We start from the raw sequence: 21014 nt of genomic DNA on the forward strand, positions 1-21014 counted from the left end.
ACAGCTATGGCCTGTTTGATATGATAGTTAGTGTTTTCTTGGTTGAATTAATTTGAAAGTTTGACAAATGCATTTTATGTAATTTAAATACAATTAGCCCAAATAAAAGGCTTCAATTGGAAGTACAATCTGAGCTGTTTTTTCCTCTAAACAATTTAGTAGGCCGATCTTGCCTTTCACTAAGGCCGAGGTAGGGGATCTTGGGTTTAAAAAGGTTGGTGACCACTACTGTACATCATTAATTCAACCCCTTATCCAACTTGTACATTTACAGGGTGTTTTAAAGGTAGGGTAAGGTGATCATCAAGTGGGTTAGAGGTGTTTGTTTATTTAATCCTAACCTACCACATGATTCGGCAAAATCACTAATCTGGCACTGCACTGGTCTCAAATCATTCTGGATTTGTGGTAGTAAACCCGTACCAATAAAGGATGCTAACACTGGAAAATCAAGAGTTCTGCTTGTTGCATCAGTATTGATGCAAACTAATTGTCGGTCTTTACATTTATCAACAAAACGAGTGAATTTAGGTTCACAATTCACAACAGTCAGACCTAACTTGCCAGTCCAGTACCAGAACAATCTGCACCTCAAGCAAATACATTCAGGGTTCTGAAACAAACAGACTGAACAATTGTTTTGAATCATTTTGTTTAATCTTTGATTAGAATATTGTCATACAGCAGTTAGTTTAAAAAAATACATTCAAAAAATTCTGCAGATCATGTGCCCAGAAACAGGTAGTATTCCAATAAAAACCTGTAACATAACCAGTCCACACTTTTAAAATGAGAAAATTCAATTTAGCTTCAAGTGTTTCTGCCTTAATACCCATCAGTGCATACATGATGATTTCTTTAACTGTTAGCACTTATTGTGCAATAAATTGCTAAGCAGATTTTTTCAAATTTTTGCCTGTACATTTTTAAATAAACAGCTATTGTTGTAGAGCACCTAGAAAGCCAAGCCTACACATTACTTTCCAGTACCATTTGAAATACAAATGGTTAAGATTTGCCCTGCACTGAAATTACCAATAGCTAAAAAGTGCACACAGCTTCTTAGTATACCTAAGAATAGCCCCTTGTGTTGCCTGTCATTAAAATATCCCTAAAAGCTCTTAGTATTGATCTCAGCTGATACACTGACCAGCAATTTTATTACAAGCTGGCAAAATTTGATTAGAAATGTTACTGTATGGAAAACATACTTTGTTAAGGAACTATACACAGACTATATTATACAGTTTGGCTGAGGACATGTTATTTTAACATATATTCTTTGTTCATCTATACATCACTAGTATTTCAAACACTGGATGTGATCATAACCCCTGTTTTAACAGCAGGCTGAGGGACAGCAAGTGCAGGATTGTTTTCTGTCCATATTCAACCAGGAAAAAGAAAATCAGCATTTAACAATTGAGCTTTTGCCTTTCGAGTAAACCTATAAAAAATAAATTACACAATATCTGGCCAATGCTTCAGTAAGGACTCAAGAGCAATATACAGTATTAGGATTTCTGCTACATCAAACAGCAGGAAAGGCTGAATGTGAGGACTGCCAACTATATGCAGGAAATGGAAATCTCCTAAAAATACGTACACACGCATGAAAGAGTACTGCTAAGTCTCTCAGGCAAATATTGTTGCAAAAGAGCCCAGTGTATGTAACTATCATATACTTAAATCTTCACTCTTTGTCATAACCAGGTCACATGCACTCTTGCATGTCTGTATTACATCTTAAGCAAAACACCTGCTTTCAAGAATGATAACCATTTAAAAAAAACTACAGTTCATTTTTAAAAAACAGTGGAAAACAAGTGCAAAGTTTACCATTTTTCTGGTCAACTCAAAATACAAAAAAAAACACTTAAGGGTTTTGGTAGATGTTCTTTCCTTTTGCAGTGTATTTCAACTGCGTCCAAATATGGTCTCATATTCTGTTAAGATCAATTCCACAATCTGATTCTGATATACCATGTGCACTGCAATATTGTTCACCTCTTTCTCAGGCCTGAGGAGAGTTGGCCCAAATACTATGGCAACACTCTGAGTAGTCATTCGGTTTAGCTCACCACAAGCAATGACCCTAGAAAGATATAATAATATTGTTTAATCATGTAGTATCACCATCAACATACTTAAAAACGTTCTCGTTATAGAAAATTCTATCTCACTTAAATGGATATAACAGAATACCCAATTTACTGATATAGAGCAAGAACACCCAAAATATCATCCGTTGTACTTCAGATGTCTGTCAACCTGTTATGACACTCCACTTACTTGCTCTTTTGTTTTATTGTTTAATCCCAAACTTCATGATGGAAGTAGATGGCATTGAGAAAATCATCTGGATGTAGCTTGATCAATATTTTTTGTTCTTTTTTTTTGTTCTGATAATCTTTATGGTAATCTTAGTGATATTTAAGATATTCTACCTATCTGTCTGAAATTTTGCATAATTGAATTGAATTGACTTTATTACTTCATATACATGGAGTAAAATGTTTGTTACATCTCCATCAAAATGTGCAATGTGCAATTTATAGTAATTTATAATAAATAGTACGTACAACAGGACAGCCAATATAACATAGAAATACAGTTGTATCAGCATGAATTAATCAGTCTGATGGCCTGGTGGAAGAAGCTGTTCCAGAGCCTGTTGGTCCAGGCTTTTATGCTGTAGTACCATTTCCCAGATGGTAGCAACTGGAACACTTTGTGACTGGGGTGACTCAAGTCCCCAATGATCCTTCGGGCCCTTTTTACACACACCTGTCTTTGTAAATGTCCTGAATAGTGAGAAGTTCACATCTACAGATGCACTGGGGTGTTCGCACCACTCTCTGCTCTCTTTTAAGACAGCATTTAAGGCTCATGATTGCATCATAGTATTTTGGTGCTTCATTCTATATGAAAGACATACTTCCAGTGACCTATTACGGCTCGAGGTTAACATGGATATGGGGCAGAAAAATTATTTCATTTGATGTTGTTTCTTAAGAAACAATGAATATATGAGTAGCAAATATAAGAACTGGAGCAGACCATCAGCAACACTGAACACATTAGTGATTAACACATAACAATTGTTGGATGAGATAATGACTGAATGACTGTTAATACTATGCTAGCTTTTGCAAAGATAATGGCATTCGTTATTAAGACCCAAACTAACAGGCAATTTGTAACATGAAAACAATACAGTGAATGGTGAATTACATGTGCTGCTGTACAACTTGTACTGTTCACCTTTAACACCTATTGTATGCAATTAGGGTCACCTTATTACAGGAGGGATGTGGAGGGTTTGTAAAGGGTACCGAAGAGGTCTGCCAGGAAGTTGCCTGGATTAAAGTATGAACAACAAGGAGAGATTCAACAAACTTCAGTTGCTTTCTCTGGAGAGATGGAGATTCAGGAGAGACCTGATAGAAGTTTATAAGGTTACAAAAAGCATACGTATTGGCGAGAAGTTTTAACGGGATTTGCGGTGTACAAAGTGGAAGGTGCCTGGAACAGGCTGCTGGTGGGTAATGCAGAAAACAGATATGACAGTGATTTTAGATACATGTACAGATACACATGAGGGATTTGGCTCATGTTCAAGCAGAAGAGATTTAGCTTAATTTTGCATTGTGTTTTACACAGACATTGTGAGCTGTTGGGTTTATTCCTGTGCTGTCCAGTTCTATGTTCTATCTTGCATTTAGTCTCTGATCTTTATGGCCAAATTAATTGCAATTAAAATCACCAGTTTGATACTTTATGGACTATCCTATTTACAATGAGATAGCAGATAACCAATGCAATTTAATGTCTCAAAAACCAAGTGGAAAAAAAAGGTACCTTATTCCTTCAAATTGTTAGAAGTTAAATTTAAGAAAAACTTCAATTTTTTAATATTTTAATCCACCTGTCCTTCCCTTTCTTTTTTTCTGTTCCTGATTTGAACTTAATTTACAACCACTGATTCATCCTCTGAGAAAGGTCTTTCTATTTAGTCATTAGTTTAATTGGTTAAGGCTATACAATGTTCAGATTCTCACCAATATAACAAATGCCTAAGTGGTCTTGCTGCATTGCATTGCAGCTTGAAATTCAATACTATGGGGGTAATTTTTTAAAAATCATTTAAAAATACAGGAATGTTTAAAAATTGGGGTACAATATGCCCAATTTAGCTAAAATGTTGCAGACTTCTTGACACTGATATTTGCAATTTAATAAAATATTAAGCAAATTATTTTAATTATAAAATCTTAAGAGATGGAAATTTCAGTCCCAAATTACCAGGCAAAGTCAACCACAATGGAAGTACATCTGATATTCCTTTGATCAGAGCAATATTCAACTGATCATTTAATTCAGACTTACTTCACAAGATGCTTGAACAGAACTTGCATCGTGTCATGGTTTGGTTTAGGTAGTTGTCTAACTAGTTCTTTAATACCCTGAATGCGGAGCTTGTAGTCTGGAGATTCTGAAATACATTAGATATAATTGATTAATACAAGAGATTCTGTAATGCTGGAAATCCAGAGCTATACACACACACACAAAATGTTGGAGGAACATAGCAGGTCAGGCAGCATCTATGGAATTGAATACACAGTCAACATTGCTGGCTGTTTAATTGGTTATATATAATTGGTTTTATGTTTGTCATTAAATACACTAAAATAATCATCTATAAATAATACAAAACTCTTAATCACAATTTATTCAATTAATTCAGAATTATATTAAAGAAATAGTGGGTTCGCACATTTAGGAATCAGAATGTCATTCAAATATTTCCTATTGCTTAGATGACACAATTTATTGGAATTGGTTTATAAAGATTGTCAAACATACATGAATACAGCTAAACACAAATCTTCGCTGACGATCAACACTGGCGCACCTCAGGGGTGTGTGCTCAGCCCACTGCTCTACTCTCTATTTACAGATGACAGTAGCTCAAATACCATCTATAAATTTACTGACGATACAACCATTGTTGGTAGAATCTCAGGTGGTGGTGAGAGGGCGTACAGGAGTGAGATATGCCAACTAGGGGAGTGGTGCCGCAGCAACAACCTGGCATTCAGCGTCAGTAAGACGAAAGAGCTGATTGTGGACTTCAGGAAGTGTAAGACGAAGGAACACATACCAATCCTCATAGGGGGGTCAGAAATGGAGAGAGTGGTAAGTTTCAAGTTCCTGGGTGTCAAGATCTCTGAGGATCTAACCTGGTCACAACAGATCAGTATAGTTATAAAGAAGGCAAGACAGCAACTATACTTTATTAGATAGAGTTTGAAGCGATTTGGCATGTCAACAAATACACTCAAAAACTTCTATAGTTGTACTGTGGAGAGCATTCTGACAGGCTGCATCACTGTCTGGTATTGAGGGGCTACTGCACAGGACTGAAAGAAGCTGCAGAAGGTTGTAAATCTAGTCAGCCTTATCTCGGGCACTAGCCTACAAAGTACTCAGGACATCTTCAGGGAGTGGTGTCTCAGAAAGGCAGCTTCCATTATTAAGGACCTCCAGCACCCATGGCATGCCCTTTTCTCAATGTTACCATCAGGTAGGAGGTACAGAAGCCTGAAGGCACACACTCAGTGATTCAGGAACAGCTTCTTCCCCTCTGCCATTCGATTCCTAAATGAACTTTGAAGCTTTGGACACTACCTCACTTTTTTAATATACAGTATTTCTATTTTTGCACATTTTTAAATAATTTATTCAATATATGTAACTGCTGCTGCTGAGTTAACAAATTTCACGTCACATGCCGGTGATAATAAACCCGATTCCAATTACTCTGGAGCCAAGATGCAAAATACAGTACTAACAGGCACACACAGCACAAGGCACATATAAGATGGCGAGCATATAAGATATCAGTAAAATACAGTCATACAAAAAATATATATAGACCAAGACCCTGAGTCTGTGAATGTTGCAGCAAAAACTGGGAGCAGGCAGCACAGACTCCAACTTGGGTAGCCAGCCACAGTGCCTCTGATGGAGCACACTGACTCTGATGCCTCTTTGCTGGTTAGCTGTAAACAGGCAGCACTGTAGCTTGAGGCCTGGTCCTCACTATGACCAAGGCTATTCAGCTCCCCCGCTATGCGCCAATCAGTGAATCAGACTTGCAGCATTCTGCATTAACAATGTCCAACGGGGTCTTGTGATCACAAGAAAAGCAACTGGGATAATCACTTGCTATTAAGACTGCACACTGCCTTCGCACACCGATTCCTCTGATGCCTGACGGAGGCAACAACATGATCTGCACCAAGTCGAACTCCTTCAGCTTCTCCATCAACAAGCAACTCGCTGAAAGGGTCATACTTTAATTTCTTAATGTCTAGCAGGGTCTTGCGATCATAAAAATCATGTTCATAAAAGACAATAACACATCTGGTTGGCCCAAAGAAGCCATTTAACCAGAAATCACATGATACAATGAAAAGCTTGACTTGCACATTGCTCAGACAGTAAATCATTACACAGTGCATTAAAGGTAGAACATGGTAAAACACGAACAATGCAAGTTAAGTGTAAAAACTACAGAGGAAGTACAGTGCAGAATCATAAGGTAAATGGTAAAGTCAAGAGACCATCTTATCATACTGGGGAACCATTCAGTAGTCTTATAAGCTGTCCTTGAGCCTATATTATGTGCTTTCAGGCTTTTGTATCTTCTGTTTCATGGAAGACAGGAGGAGAGAATTTACAGGGTGGGTCTGGCTGCCTTACTATGGTAGTGAGAAGTATAGACAGAGCTCACGGAGGTGAGGCTGTTTCTGTGTCCACAGCTTTCTGCAGTCTCTTGTGGTCACTGCCAAACAGACAGCTGTTATGCATCCAGATAGTTCGCTTTCTAAGGTGCATCAATAAAAATAGGTAAGGTGTTTTTGCCTTCAAGAGTTTAATAATTGAAAACATAGTAAATTGTATCAATCCAAAACATCAGTGACTTCTCTCTCCACACTTCTCTTCGTTTTGCAATTTCTGCATTTTCAGCTTCCAATGAAAATATGCTAGCCTCTATATTTTATATTGTAAACTGCTTGCAGGCTAAATAGTAGTAAAGATAAGAAAGTAAAAATTGATTGTAGTTGTTCCAAGTTCATTCTCTTTAGAGATGGGATGGTTAACATTTATTGTATTTGAATCACTGTTCTTGGGAAGTGGCGGAAGAAGCTGGCTCTGATCAAACTAATGTTGATGTGCAAAAAAAGTCTCCAATATGTGTGTACAAATATAATGTCAAAAGAACAAAACATTAACACACAAATGCTGGGGGAGCTCAATAGGTCAGGCTGCATTTATGGAGGAAAATGAACAGTTGACATTTCGGGCTAAGACCTTTCATCAGGAGTAAGGATCATCAAAGATCTTGGCCTAAAATGTTTATTGTTCATTTCACTCCAAAGACGCTGCCTGACCTTCTGTGTTCTCCCAGCATTTGATCAAGATTTCTAGCATCACAAACAATTAACAAACGTTGGAGAATGCAACACATGCCATCTTCTGGCTGAACTGTGCACTACAAGCTGCTGGGAAAGAAAAGGCAAACTGCATTAACATTTTATTTTTGTTATTTAGAGACAGAACACGGTAACAGGCCCTTCTGGTCCATTGGGTCTGTGCCATCCAATTACACCCATGACCAATTAATCTACTAACCCATACATACTTGAAAACTATGAGGAAACTGAGGACAGCACTGGGGCTGCAAGAAGAATGTATAAACTCCTTACAGACAACAGTGGAATGGAACCCAGGTTACTGGCACTATAATTGTGTTATGCTAACCACTATGCTACAAGCAGAAACAGACCAATCAGTTATCTTCCCAAAAACAATTTGTTTCACTAAAGTGAAAATTTTAAAGATTACTATAATGTTTTGATCCTTTGTGTCTGAGTGCTTCAAGAACAAATAAATCAATCATTATATCCAATAGCACAGTGATGGAGCCAGTTGAGCTGCTGCCCCATAGTTGGCGTTCAGTCCTGATGTCCTGTGCTACTTGCGTGGAATTTGCATGTTCTCCATGCTCCAGTTGTTCTAGTTTTCTCCCGCATCTCAAAAAATGTGCATATTAGTAGATTAACTGACTACTATAATTTGCCCTAGTTTGTTAGGTGGTAAAATTTGGGAGCAGGTCCTGGTGGGAAAATAAGATTAACATTCAATCAGATCTTTTTGCTTTCTTTATCCAGCTTGATTCTAAATCAACCCAGTATTTTTCTCTATCCTTCAACCATATTGGATAAGACAGAACAAGATCTCCATTGTCTTGAATGGTAACTTGCAGCAATCTGCAGTTCAAAATTTCCCAATTAGAAAACTGAAAATAGTCCAATAAATGAAGCACAATGGGATGTTATTCTCTAATAAATTATGGGACATTACTTACAATTAAATAATAATAAGAATTTATAGTAGACCTGAAATCTCATCCTTCTTTACATATTTATCCATAACCCATTGTGGAATAAAGAGTGAAAGCAGTAATACAAACCATGAGCACTGATTTTCTTTACTGGGGTGAAAATATGGATGGGTGGATTATTAAGTTTGCAGATCTGACACAAAGATTGAAAGTTGATAGGGTAGTAAGGTAGTCATCTCTGGATTACTCCCAGTACCACATGCTAGTCAGGGCAGGGTTTCAGATTTATGGACCACTAGGATCTCTTCTAGGGAAGGTATGATCTATTAAAAAAAAAAGATGGGTTACACTTAAACCCGAGGGGGACTAATATCCTAGCAGGTCAGTTTGCTAGAGCATTTGGGGAGGGAACTGGATTGATATGGCAATTGGTATACAACTCGATGCACTGTGTAGTGAGACAATGAGGAAATACAGTTGATAGGGCAACATTGGATGGGTTGAAGTGTAACATGAAGACAAAATGACAAAGGGGGACAAATACAGAACTGAAAGTGGTATATTTGAATGCACACAGTATATGGAATAAGGCACAGTTACAGATTGGCAGGAATTACATTATGAGCATCACTGAGTTGTGGCTGAAAGGTAGGGAGCTTAACATCAAGATACAACCTGTAGAAAGCACAAGCAGATGGGGGTGGGATCAGTCTGTTGGTAAAAAATAAAATAAAATCCTTATAAAGAGGTGACTTAGGACTGGAAGATGTAGAATCCTTGTGGATAGAATTAAGAAAATGCAAGGGAAAAAAGACTCTAATGGGACTAATATACAGGCCCCTGAACTATAGCCAGGATGTGGGATACAAATTACAGCAGGAAATAGAAAAGGCATGTAATATGGAGAATGTTATGATTGTCACGGGGATTTCAATAAGCATGTAGATTTGGAAAATCAGGTTGATGTCAGATTCCAAGAGAGAAAACTTGTAGAATGCCTATGAGCAGCTTGTGGTTGAGGCCATTAGGGGAAAGGCAATACTGGATTGGGTGTTGTGTAATGAACCAGATTTGATGAGATACTTTAAGGTAAAGGAACCCTTAGGAGGCAGTATACCTAATATGACAGAATTTATCCTCCAGATTGAGAGGGAGAAAATAAATTCAGATATAACAGTATTACAGTGGAATAAAGAAAATTATAGAGGCATGAGAAAGAAGTTGGCCAAAGTTAATTGGAAGGGACACTTGCAGGAATGATGATAAATGATGACAGAACACAATGGCTGGAGTTTCTGGGGGAAATTCGGAAAATGCAGGATAGATACATCCCAAAGATGAAGCAGTATTGTCAAGGGAGGATGAGACAACTGTGGCTGACAATGGAAGCCAAAGTCAGCATGAAAGCACAAGAGGGCATAAAATACAGCCAAAATTAGTGGGAAGTTGGAGGATTGGGAAGCTTTTAAAAACCAACAGTAGGGAACTTGAACAAAAAGCATAAAGAGAAAAAAGATGAAATATAAAGGTAAGCTAGCCAATAATATCAAGAGGAATCAAAAATATTTTTCAGATATACTGAGAGTTAAAGAAAAGCACGAATGGATACTGGACTGGTAGAAAATGAGCAGTAGTAATGGGGCACAAAGAAATAGTGGACAAACAAGTATTTTGTGTTAGTTTTCACTGTGGAAAACACTAGTGGTATGTCAAAATTGTCAGGGGGGCATTAAGTGTATTTGCTATCACTAAGGAGAAGGTGCTTGGGAAGTTGAAAGGCCTGAAGGTAGGTAAGTCACCTGGAGCAAATGACCACAACCCGGGGTTCTGAAAAAGATAGCTGAAGAGATTCTGGAGGCATTAGTAATAATCTTTAAAGAATCACTAGATTCTGGAATGGTTCCGGAGAAATGGAAAATTGCAAATGTCATTCCACGCTTTAAGAAGGGTGGGAGGTGGAAGGAAGGAAATTATAGGTCAGTAGCTTAACTTCATTATTAAAGATGAGGTTTCAGGGTACTTGGGAGGTACATGATTATGTGCCACACATGAGGCTACTTAATAAAATAAGAGTCCATGATATTATCATTAAGATATTAGCATGAATAAAAGCTTGGTTGACTGGCAGAAGGCAAAAAGAGACAGATTAAGGGGACCTATTCTGATTGGCTGATGGTGACTAGTGCTGTTTTGTATTGGGAGCACACTTCTTTTCACATTATATGTCAATGATCTGGATGACAGAATTAATAGCTTTGCGATAAAGATTGCAGACGGTAGGGAGATAGGTGGAGGGGCAGGTAGTGTTGAAGAAAGTAGGGAGTCTGCAGAAGGATTTGAATAGATTGGGAACCATAAGATATAGGAGCAGAAGTAGGCCATTCAGCCCATCAAGTCTCCTCTGCCACTCAATCATGACTGATCCAACTCTTCCAGTCACCCCCACTCCCCTGCTTGCTTCCCATACCCTTTGATGCCCTGGCTGATCAAGAACCTATCTATCTCTGCCTTAAATGAACCCAATAACTTGCCCTCCACAGCTACTCGTGGCAACAAACTCCATAGATTTACCACCCTGACTAAAATAATTTCTTCGCACCTCTGTTCTAAATGGACATCTTTCCATCCTGAAGTCGTGCCCTCTTGTCATAGACTCCCCTACCATGGGAAATAACTTTGCCATATCCAATCTGTTCAAGCGTTTTAACATTTAGAATGCCTCTATGAGATCCCCCCTCATTCTCCTGAACTCCAGGGAATACAGCCCAAGAGTTGCCAGATATTCCTCATACGGTAATCCTTTCATTCCTGGAATCATTCTCGTGAATCTTTTCTGAACCCTCTCCAATGTCAGTATAACCTTTCTAAAATCAGGAGCCCAAAACTGTACACAATACTCTAAGTGTGGTCTCAAGAGTGCCTTATAGAGCCTCAGCATCACATCCCTGAATAGGCAAAGAAGTGCAGGGAAGTATATGGTCACGCACTTTGGTAGAAGGAATAAAGGCATAGACTATTTTCTAAATGGGTAGAAAATTCAAAAATCAGAGGTGCAGAGGGACTTGAGTGTCCTTGTGCAGGATTCCTTACGAGTTAACTTGCAGGTTGTGTAGGTGGTAAGAAAGACAAATGCAATTTTAGTACTCCGTTCATGTGGACTAGAATATAAGACCTTAAGACATACAACCATACAACAAAAGAGCAGAAGCCGGCCATTTGGCCCATCGAGTCTGCTCTGCCATTTTATCATGAGCTGATCCATTCTCCCATTTAGTCCCACTCCCCCACCTTCTCACCATAACCTTTGATGCCCTGGCTACTCAGATACCTAACAATCTCTGCCTTAAATACACCCAAAGACATAGAAGCAGAACCAGGCCATTTGGCCCATCAAGTCTGTTCTGCTATTCCATCATGGCTGATTTATTATGCCTCTCAATCCCATTCTCCTGCCTTCTTACCTTGACTGATCAAGAATCTATCAACCTCCTCTTTAAATATACTCAGTGAATTGGCCTCCAGAGCTGTCTGTGACAATGAATTTCACAGATTCACTACCATCTAGCTAAAAAAATTCCTCATCTTTGTTCTAAAGGAATGCCCCTCTATTCTGAGGCTGTGTACTATGGTTCTAGACTCACCCACTATAGGAAACATACACTCCACATCAACTCTATCTAGGCCTTTCAATATTTGATAGGATTCAATCAGATCCCCCTTCGTTCTTCTAAACTCCAGCGAGTACAGGCCTGGAGACATCACAGGCTTCTCATGTGTTAACCATTTCATCCCTGGAATCAAATATAAGAGCAAGGATGTGATATTGTGGCTTCATAAGGCATTGTTCAGATTACACTTGAGTACTGTGAGCAGTTTTGGACCCGTTATCCAATAAAGATGTGCTGGTTTGGAGAGGAAAAAGAGGAGGTTCACATGAATGATTCTGGAATGAAAGGGTTAATGCACGAGGTCTGCTTGATGGCTTTGGGCCTTAACTCACTGGAGTTTAGAAAAATATGGAGGGTTGCGGGGCAAGGGAGGAAATCTTACCGAATTTTGAAACTGCTAAATAGAGTGGATATGGGGAGGACATTTCTTACAGTGGGTGAGTCTAGAACCAGAGTGCACAGTCTCAGAATAAAACAGATTGAGAAGGAATATCTTCTCATGGTGGTGAATCTGTGGAATTCATTGCCACAGACAGCTGCGGAGGTTAAGTCATTGAGCATATTTAAATTGGCAGTTTATAGGTTCTTGCTTAGTCAGGCTGTCAAAGGTTATGGGCAAAATGCAGGAGAATGGGGCTGAGAGGGATAATAAGTCAGCCATGATGGAACGGCAGAGCAGACTCAATGAGCCAAATGGCCTAATTCTGCTCTCATGGTCTTAAGGAATTACTTGGGTAGGCTTGCCTTTTGATGCGAGGCACAGAGTTCAAGAGTCAGGAAGCTATGGCTCAGTTTTATAAAACTCTGGTTATGTTGCACCTGCAGTATTGTAACCCATTCCTTAGACAGCATGCAGAAGAAGTTTACAAGGATGTTACCTAGATTAGAAACCACATGCTATAGAAGTAGCAGCATAAACTTGAGGTTGTTTTTTCTGGAGCATGGAAGACCTATTAGAAGTTTGTAAAATTATAAGAGGCATTGATAGACTAGACAGCCAGTAACTTTCCCCTTCTCCCTGAGCTGAAATGTCCAATACTACAGGGCATGCATTTAGGGTGAGAGGGAGAAAGTTCAAGGGAGATTTAAGGGGCAAATATATTTTAATACACAGTATAGTGAATGCCTGGAATATGTTGCCACGGACAGTAGTGGAAGCAGATATGATGGAGGTGCTTAAGAGACTCTTACATAAGCACATGAATATGCAGAGAATGGAGTGATATGCATGCACCTCATAAATCAGAGGGATTAGTTTAATTAGGCATTATTACTTTAATTGGTTTGGCAAAATATCGTGAACCAAAGAGACTATTATTGTGCTGTACTGTTCTGTTTTAAATGAAAAAATTTAATTGTGTTAAATATGGAACAACTTGTCAAAAAATTGAATCTAACCACGTGATCGCTATCAGGAACTTAGCATTTTTTTAAAACACACTTTAATTCGGGTCTATAGACTTCTCCGTGGATTGTCACCTTGTCGAGGTAGAGAAGTTTGTGTGATCCTGAGATCCCGAGAACGATGCCGTCTGAAGCTATGCTCCTGGTAGGGTCACCCATGGTGGTAAGGTCGAGGGTGAGGTCACCGACAAAGAACAATCCAACCAATCCAACTTCGAATTTAACGGCTGTGAAGGTGAGTGAAGGCTACAACAAATCCATCAGCTCCAATTGTCGTGGTGTCCATGCCATTGGAATCAGCTGGTTGATTTGTGAAGTATCATGTGCTTCTTGGAGTGCAACATCAAGTACACGTTAAATAAATACATGCACAGGCGGTTTTGCTCTGTGGGCCACTTCTTCATTGGACTCATAAGCCACTTGACAGCTCATAAATAGATCAACGGAACGAAGACCATTATCCTCAACCTCGAGGGATAGCCATGACGACGAGTCTTTTGACTACACACGTCAGTTTTTTACATAAACTTTTAAACAATGAGATGTTATGTCCCAATAAATATTAAAATTGCAAAATGCATTTTGACTTTAATGCTGGCAGAGTACTTAGAATAAGTGATCAGATTTGCAGAACAGCACATAACAGTTCCTATCTAAACCAAGATCAAATTATAACTACATACGTATTTTTGACATACTATTTTTGTGCACTAAGAAAGTGAAAGGCATTAAGGCCTTGCAGTGTACTATGGAATGCATTAGTATTTCTTGGGATTGAGTGGAACATTTGATTATGCCCTTAATTGCATGCATGCACCATGCTTGCAGTAAATATGAAATTCTTTACAATGGATCAGTGAGAAATACAATTCAATTCAGTAATTATCACAAATCACTGGCTGTAGAAAGCAAAACTATACACATGTAGGTATAGCATTCAGAATCTGCATTATTGAAACTGATGTTGGCAAAAATGGATAATTTGTTTCTTATATGGTCACTTAAATGTTGATTTATTCAATGCTTCAAGTAGAAAATAAAATTACTGTAACCTTTTGCAAGCTAACATTTAAGTGAGAATAAGACAATCATTAGTTTATCATTTTTACTTACTGATTGCATTGATAAAATCATTAAAAAGATGATATGTGAAGAGTGGCTCTGGAAGTTCTCTGAAAAACATCTTGAGAGCCCCAGTAATAACATTAATATCCTCCCACTTATTATCTTTCAAGTCCAGCTTTTCATCTGTAAGAAAGTTATAGTTATTAAGACAAGAAAAATAAGTATTTATTATGCTTTCTATTTAAATCTTTTGTAGAGAATTTTGTAATTCACAAAAATAAAATTTATCTTTATATCTAAGGCCCATGATCAGGTCAGGCTAAAGTTCACAGTTGTGTAGTCTATATCCCAAAGGAATGTAGAACACCACCACCTCCTACTACCCCTGTATGCTTTGTAATCCAATGGTATGAGCCCACCTCCCCCTCTCCTGGTTTTTCCTAACACCTGCCAGCTTGTCTTCCTTTCCCCCCACTTTCTTATTCTGGTTTCTGTCCCCTTACTTTCTAGTCCTGGTGTTGGGTCTCAACCCAAAGCGTCAACTGTTTATTCCCACCTCCCTAGATGCAGCCTGACTTGCTGAGTTCCTTCAGCATTTTCTGTCTATTGCTCCCATTTGTGTCTCCTTACCTTAACTCACCTCCTCCCCTTCCAGTTCCCCAACCATCTCCTCTCCTTCCTGATTCCATTCACTTACCACTCATATGCTTCCCACACTGAATCCTCTCCATTTGCTCGTCACCTCTCCCTTAATGCTCCAAACAATTACCCAACTTAGATACCAGATCCCAGCACTTAAGAGTGTTTGTGTCTCATCACCCTTCAACCTATGTTTTGACTTCCATTCCCCCTTTCTTTCATCTGTCATTTTTCTTCCTTTCCACCTATGGGCTTCTGTCTCCCAACTCCATCTATTTCCCTCCCCCACCTGGCCCCATCTTCTCAGTCTACTTATTACCTACTTGGCCTTTTGTCATTGGAATGACGGAGGATGAGAGGTGACCTGATAGAGGTGTATAAGATGATGAGAGGCATTGATCTTGTGGATAGTCAGAGACTTTTCCCAGGGCTGAAATGGTTATCATGAGAGGGCAGTTGTAAGGCACTAAATAGCTACAGAAGAGATGCCAGGGGTAAGTTTTTTTATGCAGAGATAGACAGACAGACAAACTAAAAACCAGAATAAAACTCTCTCCACCAGCATGTTAGAGAGGGTGCAGCTTCGATGTGTTAACATGAAAGGAAAAAAAAACAACAACAAATAAAGTAAGTTAGAAAAGTAAGAAAACTAGTCAGAGCGGCTGTAACAGGCAGCATGCACGGCCAGCACAAGCGCACAAGTGGTGAATGCGTGGAATGGGCTGTCAGTGACAGTGGTGGGGGTGGATACAATAGGGACTTTTAAGAGACTCTTGGATAGGTACATGGAGCTTAGAAAAATAGAGGGCTATGGGTAACCCTAGGTAATTTCAAAAGTACATGTTCAGTACAGCATTGTGGGCTGATGGGCCTGTATTCTGTAGGTTTTCTATGTTTCTACTGCTGCCCATCTCATATCTACCCCTCTCTTAATACCTTAATGCTGGTTGCCTTCCTTCTCCACTCTCAGTCCTGATGCAGGGTCTCGACCTGAACCATCAATAATTCCCTTCCTTCCACAGATGCTACTCCATCATCTAAGTTGCTCCTGCAGTTATTGATTTCTGCTCTGAAGTTCTCTCTTTAGTAAAAAGGATGGTGAGATACTACCATAGACAGAAGATTGGCTGACTGGCAGGAGGCAAAGAATGGGAATAAATGTGGCCTTTTCTGGTTGGCTGCCAGTGTCTAGTGGTATTCCACAGGGGTTGGTGTTAGGATGACTTCTTTTCACATTATATATCAATGATGTGGATGATGGAATTGATGGCTTTGTGCCCATGTTTGCGGATGTTACAAAGGTATATTACAGGTAATGGTCATCTAAAAAACAGAAAATCTCAACCATCTCCCTGGACCTTTTTAGCTTTACATTTAAGGTATCATTGACATTTAACCATTTGGAGTTTGGGCTTAACCAAATTTTTAAAAATCAAGTTCCTTTACAAATTATAAACAAGGACTTTATAAATAAAGAAAAAGACTTACCATGGTTGACAGCAAATCGCAGTTTTTGTATCACAGCCAGGTTGCCACTTACTCTATACAGACCATCAATATTCAAGCCTGATGGAATGAGATGAATCAACATAAAAATAAGCAGGAATACAAGCTCAGAGACTGAATTGGAAGAATATAAAAACTCAGGAAGTTTTTCATTATTTGAAAATTGATATTTTGCAAGTATGATTAGTCCACATTTAAGATGAAATTGAAGAAAATTTAACTGTCTGAAATTATATACCAACTTGCATAATTCTAGATACATTAAAAATATTCCACCAACACTGTTAAGAGTTTGTGTGAGATACTTTAAAGAAATAACAATTAGAAAGCCATACCTTCTTTTTCCACGTGATCAATACACAGCGTCACAAATTTAGGTATGGTTGTGCCTTCTCTCTGACAAAGACTGTTTAAATTGCATCCAAACACTTGATCTATACGTAAAGAAATGTTATAGGTAATCCAATTTCACATAATGACCATAACTTTGTGTGAAAGACAGTGAACCTAACAACTTTCACTCAGAGGATGCAAATGATATTCATTTATATCAGCCTAAAAACGCTAGCAAAAAGATATTTAAATATTTCATACTTAAGTTAAATTTAAACAACAGACTTTAAGAAAATTTCCATTATCCATTAAGCATACAACAAAATGCCTAGATACTTTTATAATATTTCAAAAATAAAAACAAGTTACATCTTCAAGTTGCATAAATTCAGTTTATCAATGGTTTAATTAGAACAGGCAAAGCCCCAAAGAGATACAACTTAGACTGATCAAAATTAAATAAATTTACTGCAGCATGCATTTCATCCACTTCAAAAAAAATATAAATAATGAAACAATGGTTTAGCATTCTTGTCTTTTAGAAGTTAGTGTTTGAAAAGTTCCACGAATTCAGCAAATTTGTGCAGGAAACCAAAACTCATTGACTTGGAGGACAAAGGTTGTTCTGCTGGCTCAGCTGAACTCCCACGTTTTTTCATAAGGAGCGAGAAGAAAACTAGACACTTGTATATGGCATGAACAGTTCTGATAAAGACCTATTAAGAGAAATGTTATTTCCTTGGCTGTAGGTAGCGTAAGGCCACTTGAGTCCTTCATAGGAAAAATGGAATCCACTATGTTACTTACTAAAATCAAAGTCTACAGCAATTTGTCAAATGCCTATATCAAAAATAGCAAACTGTGTCCCTTGTAATTTGAGATGAAATATTGCAAAGATTTGATTTACTTTTCTTACCTTTAATATAGCCCTTATCTCTCACTGCCTGGAGTGTTGGCCTTCGTGTAAGAAACTTTTTCAATTTTGTTTTGGTCTTTTTTTGGTCTGCATTATCTACATTGCTAGAGGATTTCATTGCTGGAACAAAAAAACAGGTTAAACTACAAAAAGTCAGACATTGATGCACAATTTTGGAGCTTCTTTGTAAGTAAGTGCTTATAATTTTTTTAATATTAAAAATTAAGATGGTGAATATCTGCATATTGATTCAGAGGGCCCTTTCAATAAAAGAGCCGCCAGAGGTATTTCAATTCTGTTGGTAAATGAGCCAAATTAATACTTTTACTGTGGCTTTTAATGAATCAGCATAACCAGGTTTTAAAATCCATCCATTGTGGGTGGTTCTGTAATAAGGCTTTTGTCATAGTAACTGTTGTTTTCTTGATTTTTCCCCCAAATAACTTCATACATACTCCTTAGGTACATGGCAAGCAGCTGGAGGTACTAGCAAAAACTTTAATGACAAGTATCTTACACTTCAATAATTCAGGCAACCAATCATGTGCATACTCTTCCATGTACACAACACTTTAAAAAGATGTGGCAGAGCTGCTGTTAATTTACTGGCTAAATAATTATAGGGGAGGTTAAGGTGGAGAATCAAATAGATACTGCAAATTCAAGATGTCAAGTAAAAAGGCAGCAACCTTAATATCTTAAAGGATATCATTCACAAAACATTTGCAATGAGAAAACCTAAAGTTCTCTGATGCTGGTCTTGGTGCAAGCAGTGGAAGGGAGTAAAAACATCTTTTTCTCATTGGGTTCAGGAAATACTTCATACATTTGTTGACAAAATATCACAGAGAACAGCAATATCAAATGTATTATTCTAACAATAACGCAGAAAAATAATGATTTAATCAAAACTGATTGAATGATTTGTTCACATACAATCAGAACAATGTTGCACCAATTAGATACTAATTAGAACCCTCATATATCCAGTGCTCTCCTCACTACTTGTGCCACTGTACCACACTTCAACAGTTTCCTCAGCTTTTATAAACTCACTACTACTTTTGCAAATCCATGACTTCCATTTACATGTCAGATACTCTGTCATGACAGAAAAATCTTCAAAATTACTCAGGACTTTCACAAAAAAAAAACTTTCTGGTAGGAAAAATGTCTGCACCCAAAAGAAAAGAATCAATCACCACTGGAAATATACGTGCCAGTCTCTCCGCTTAACAGAAACAGGTCTTTAGTCTAGCCTGTGCTGAACTGTTATCCTGCCTAGTCCCATTGACCTGCAACTTGGATCACAGCCCTCCATATCCCTCCCATTTATATACTGACCCAAATTTCTCTTAAACGTTGGAATCAAACTTTTATGTACTACTTCTGCTGGCAAAACTTTCCACTCCTGATTGAAGTTCATTCCCCTTCCTGTTCCCCTTAAACATTTCACCCTTCACCCTTAACCCATGTCCTCTAGTTCGAAGTCTCACCCAACCGCAGTGGAAAAAAGACTGCTTACATTTACCCTATCTATATCCCTCAATATATATACTTCTATCAAATTTCCTCTCATTCTTCAATGTTCCAAAGAATAAAGTCCTAACCTATTCGACTTTTCCCTGTAACTCAAATCTTTGCCCAGGCAACATCCTTATAAATTTTCTCCATACTCTTTCAATGTTATTAATATATTTTCTTTATGTAGGTGACCATAATTGCACATAAAGCTCCAAATTACACTACGCCAATGTCTTGGGACAACTTCAACATCCTGTACCCAATATTTGATTTATGATGCCAATCTGCCAAAAACCCTCTTTATTGCCCTATCTACCTGTGACGCCACTTTTGAGGAATTGTTCTCAGATCCCTCTTCTACTGCACTTCTCAGTGCCCTACCCTTTACTGGCTTGTCCTCCCAAACACCTCACACTTGTCTGCATCAAATTTCATCTGCTATTTTTCAACCCATTTTTCCAGATGGTTCAGATCCACTCCAAGCTTTGATAGTCTCCCTTGCTGCCCACTATGTCCCCAAAGGTGTTAATCCAGTACACACATGCTATTATCCAGATCATTGATATAAATAATAAACAACAACAGATCCGGCAATCCACTTGTCACAGGCTTCCAGTCAGAGAGGCAACCAACTATTACCATTTCCTGGCTTCTCCAGTGAAGCCAATGTTGAATTCAATTTACTACCTCATCCTGAATTAAGTGATCTGTTTATTCATTTATTTAGAGATACAGCACGGAATAGGCCCTTCTGGCCTTTCAAGCCATGCCACCCAGCAACCTCCCAATTTAACCCTAGCCTAATTATGGAACAATTTATAATGACCAATTAACTTACTAACTGTTACAACTTTGGACAGTGAGAGGAAACCTGAGCACCTGGAGGAAACCCACACACACGGGAAGGAAGGTACAAACTTGCTTATAGAAGACAAAGAACTAAACTCTGGCTCTCTGAGCTCTAATAGTATTGCGCTAACCACTATGCTACAATGGATGAAGGAGGATAGGATGTGAATCACTGAAGATTTCTTTACACCATTTTCTTTTCCCCTTTTGTCATTTCACTCATCACAAGCAATCTGAATAACAAACTGCAGATGCCACAAATACTCTCTTTTTCAGTTCTTCGCCATATCACAAGCTAGTGAAGACAGCCATTGCCAGCAAGATTTCAAACTCAAATAGTCATATTTTGCTTTTAATACATTTATTTCTCAAATTTGCTTCTTGATCTGGCTCAGATGGCTGTACATCTTTTAAGTGAAATGAGGGTAAGCTAATGTGACAAGCAACAGGTTGCAGAAGTGGAACTACAGTTGAATGATTCAGTTCCAAGTCACTTGCATAAACACATTGCCGACAGCTTGGGTATCAATGACTTAAAATCAGACAAGAATTTCAATGGGAACCATTAAAAAAGACTAAGCTTTAAAGTCCCATTTATGCTAGTGGTGGCAGAGTCGCGTCGCTCTTCCATCTACCAAGAGTCTGAGAATTCAAGTTCAACTCCAAAGACCTGAGCATAGAACTTTAAATTGAC

General features: G+C 38.3%; 1 protein-coding gene across 2 annotated transcripts in view; it reads right to left on the reverse strand.

The window, feature by feature from the left end:
• Positions 1-635: 635 nt before the first annotated feature.
• The window catches only part of arhgap12b (Rho GTPase activating protein 12b), a 202842-nt gene continuing 182463 nt past the window's right edge, over positions 636-21014 (reverse strand). Inside the window, exons 14-19 of one of the 2 annotated variants that reach the window (XM_073054787.1) lie at positions 17948-18067; positions 17034-17132; positions 16681-16758; positions 14602-14736; positions 4390-4495; positions 636-2095 (exon numbers count right to left, since the gene is read on the reverse strand). In XM_073054787.1, coding sequence (XP_072910888.1) covers positions 1918-2095; positions 4390-4495; positions 14602-14736; positions 16681-16758; positions 17034-17132; positions 17948-18067 — 716 coding nt within the window. In that variant the 3' untranslated portion in view covers positions 636-1917. The remainder of the gene's footprint in view (positions 2096-4389; positions 4496-14601; positions 14737-16680; positions 16759-17033; positions 17133-17947; positions 18068-21014) is intronic. The other variant, XM_073054788.1, reaches the window with a different exon arrangement.

This window comes from Hemitrygon akajei, chromosome 8, assembly GCF_048418815.1.
Source record: "Hemitrygon akajei chromosome 8, sHemAka1.3, whole genome shotgun sequence".
Classification (NCBI taxonomy): Eukaryota; Metazoa; Chordata; class Chondrichthyes; order Myliobatiformes; family Dasyatidae; genus Hemitrygon; species Hemitrygon akajei.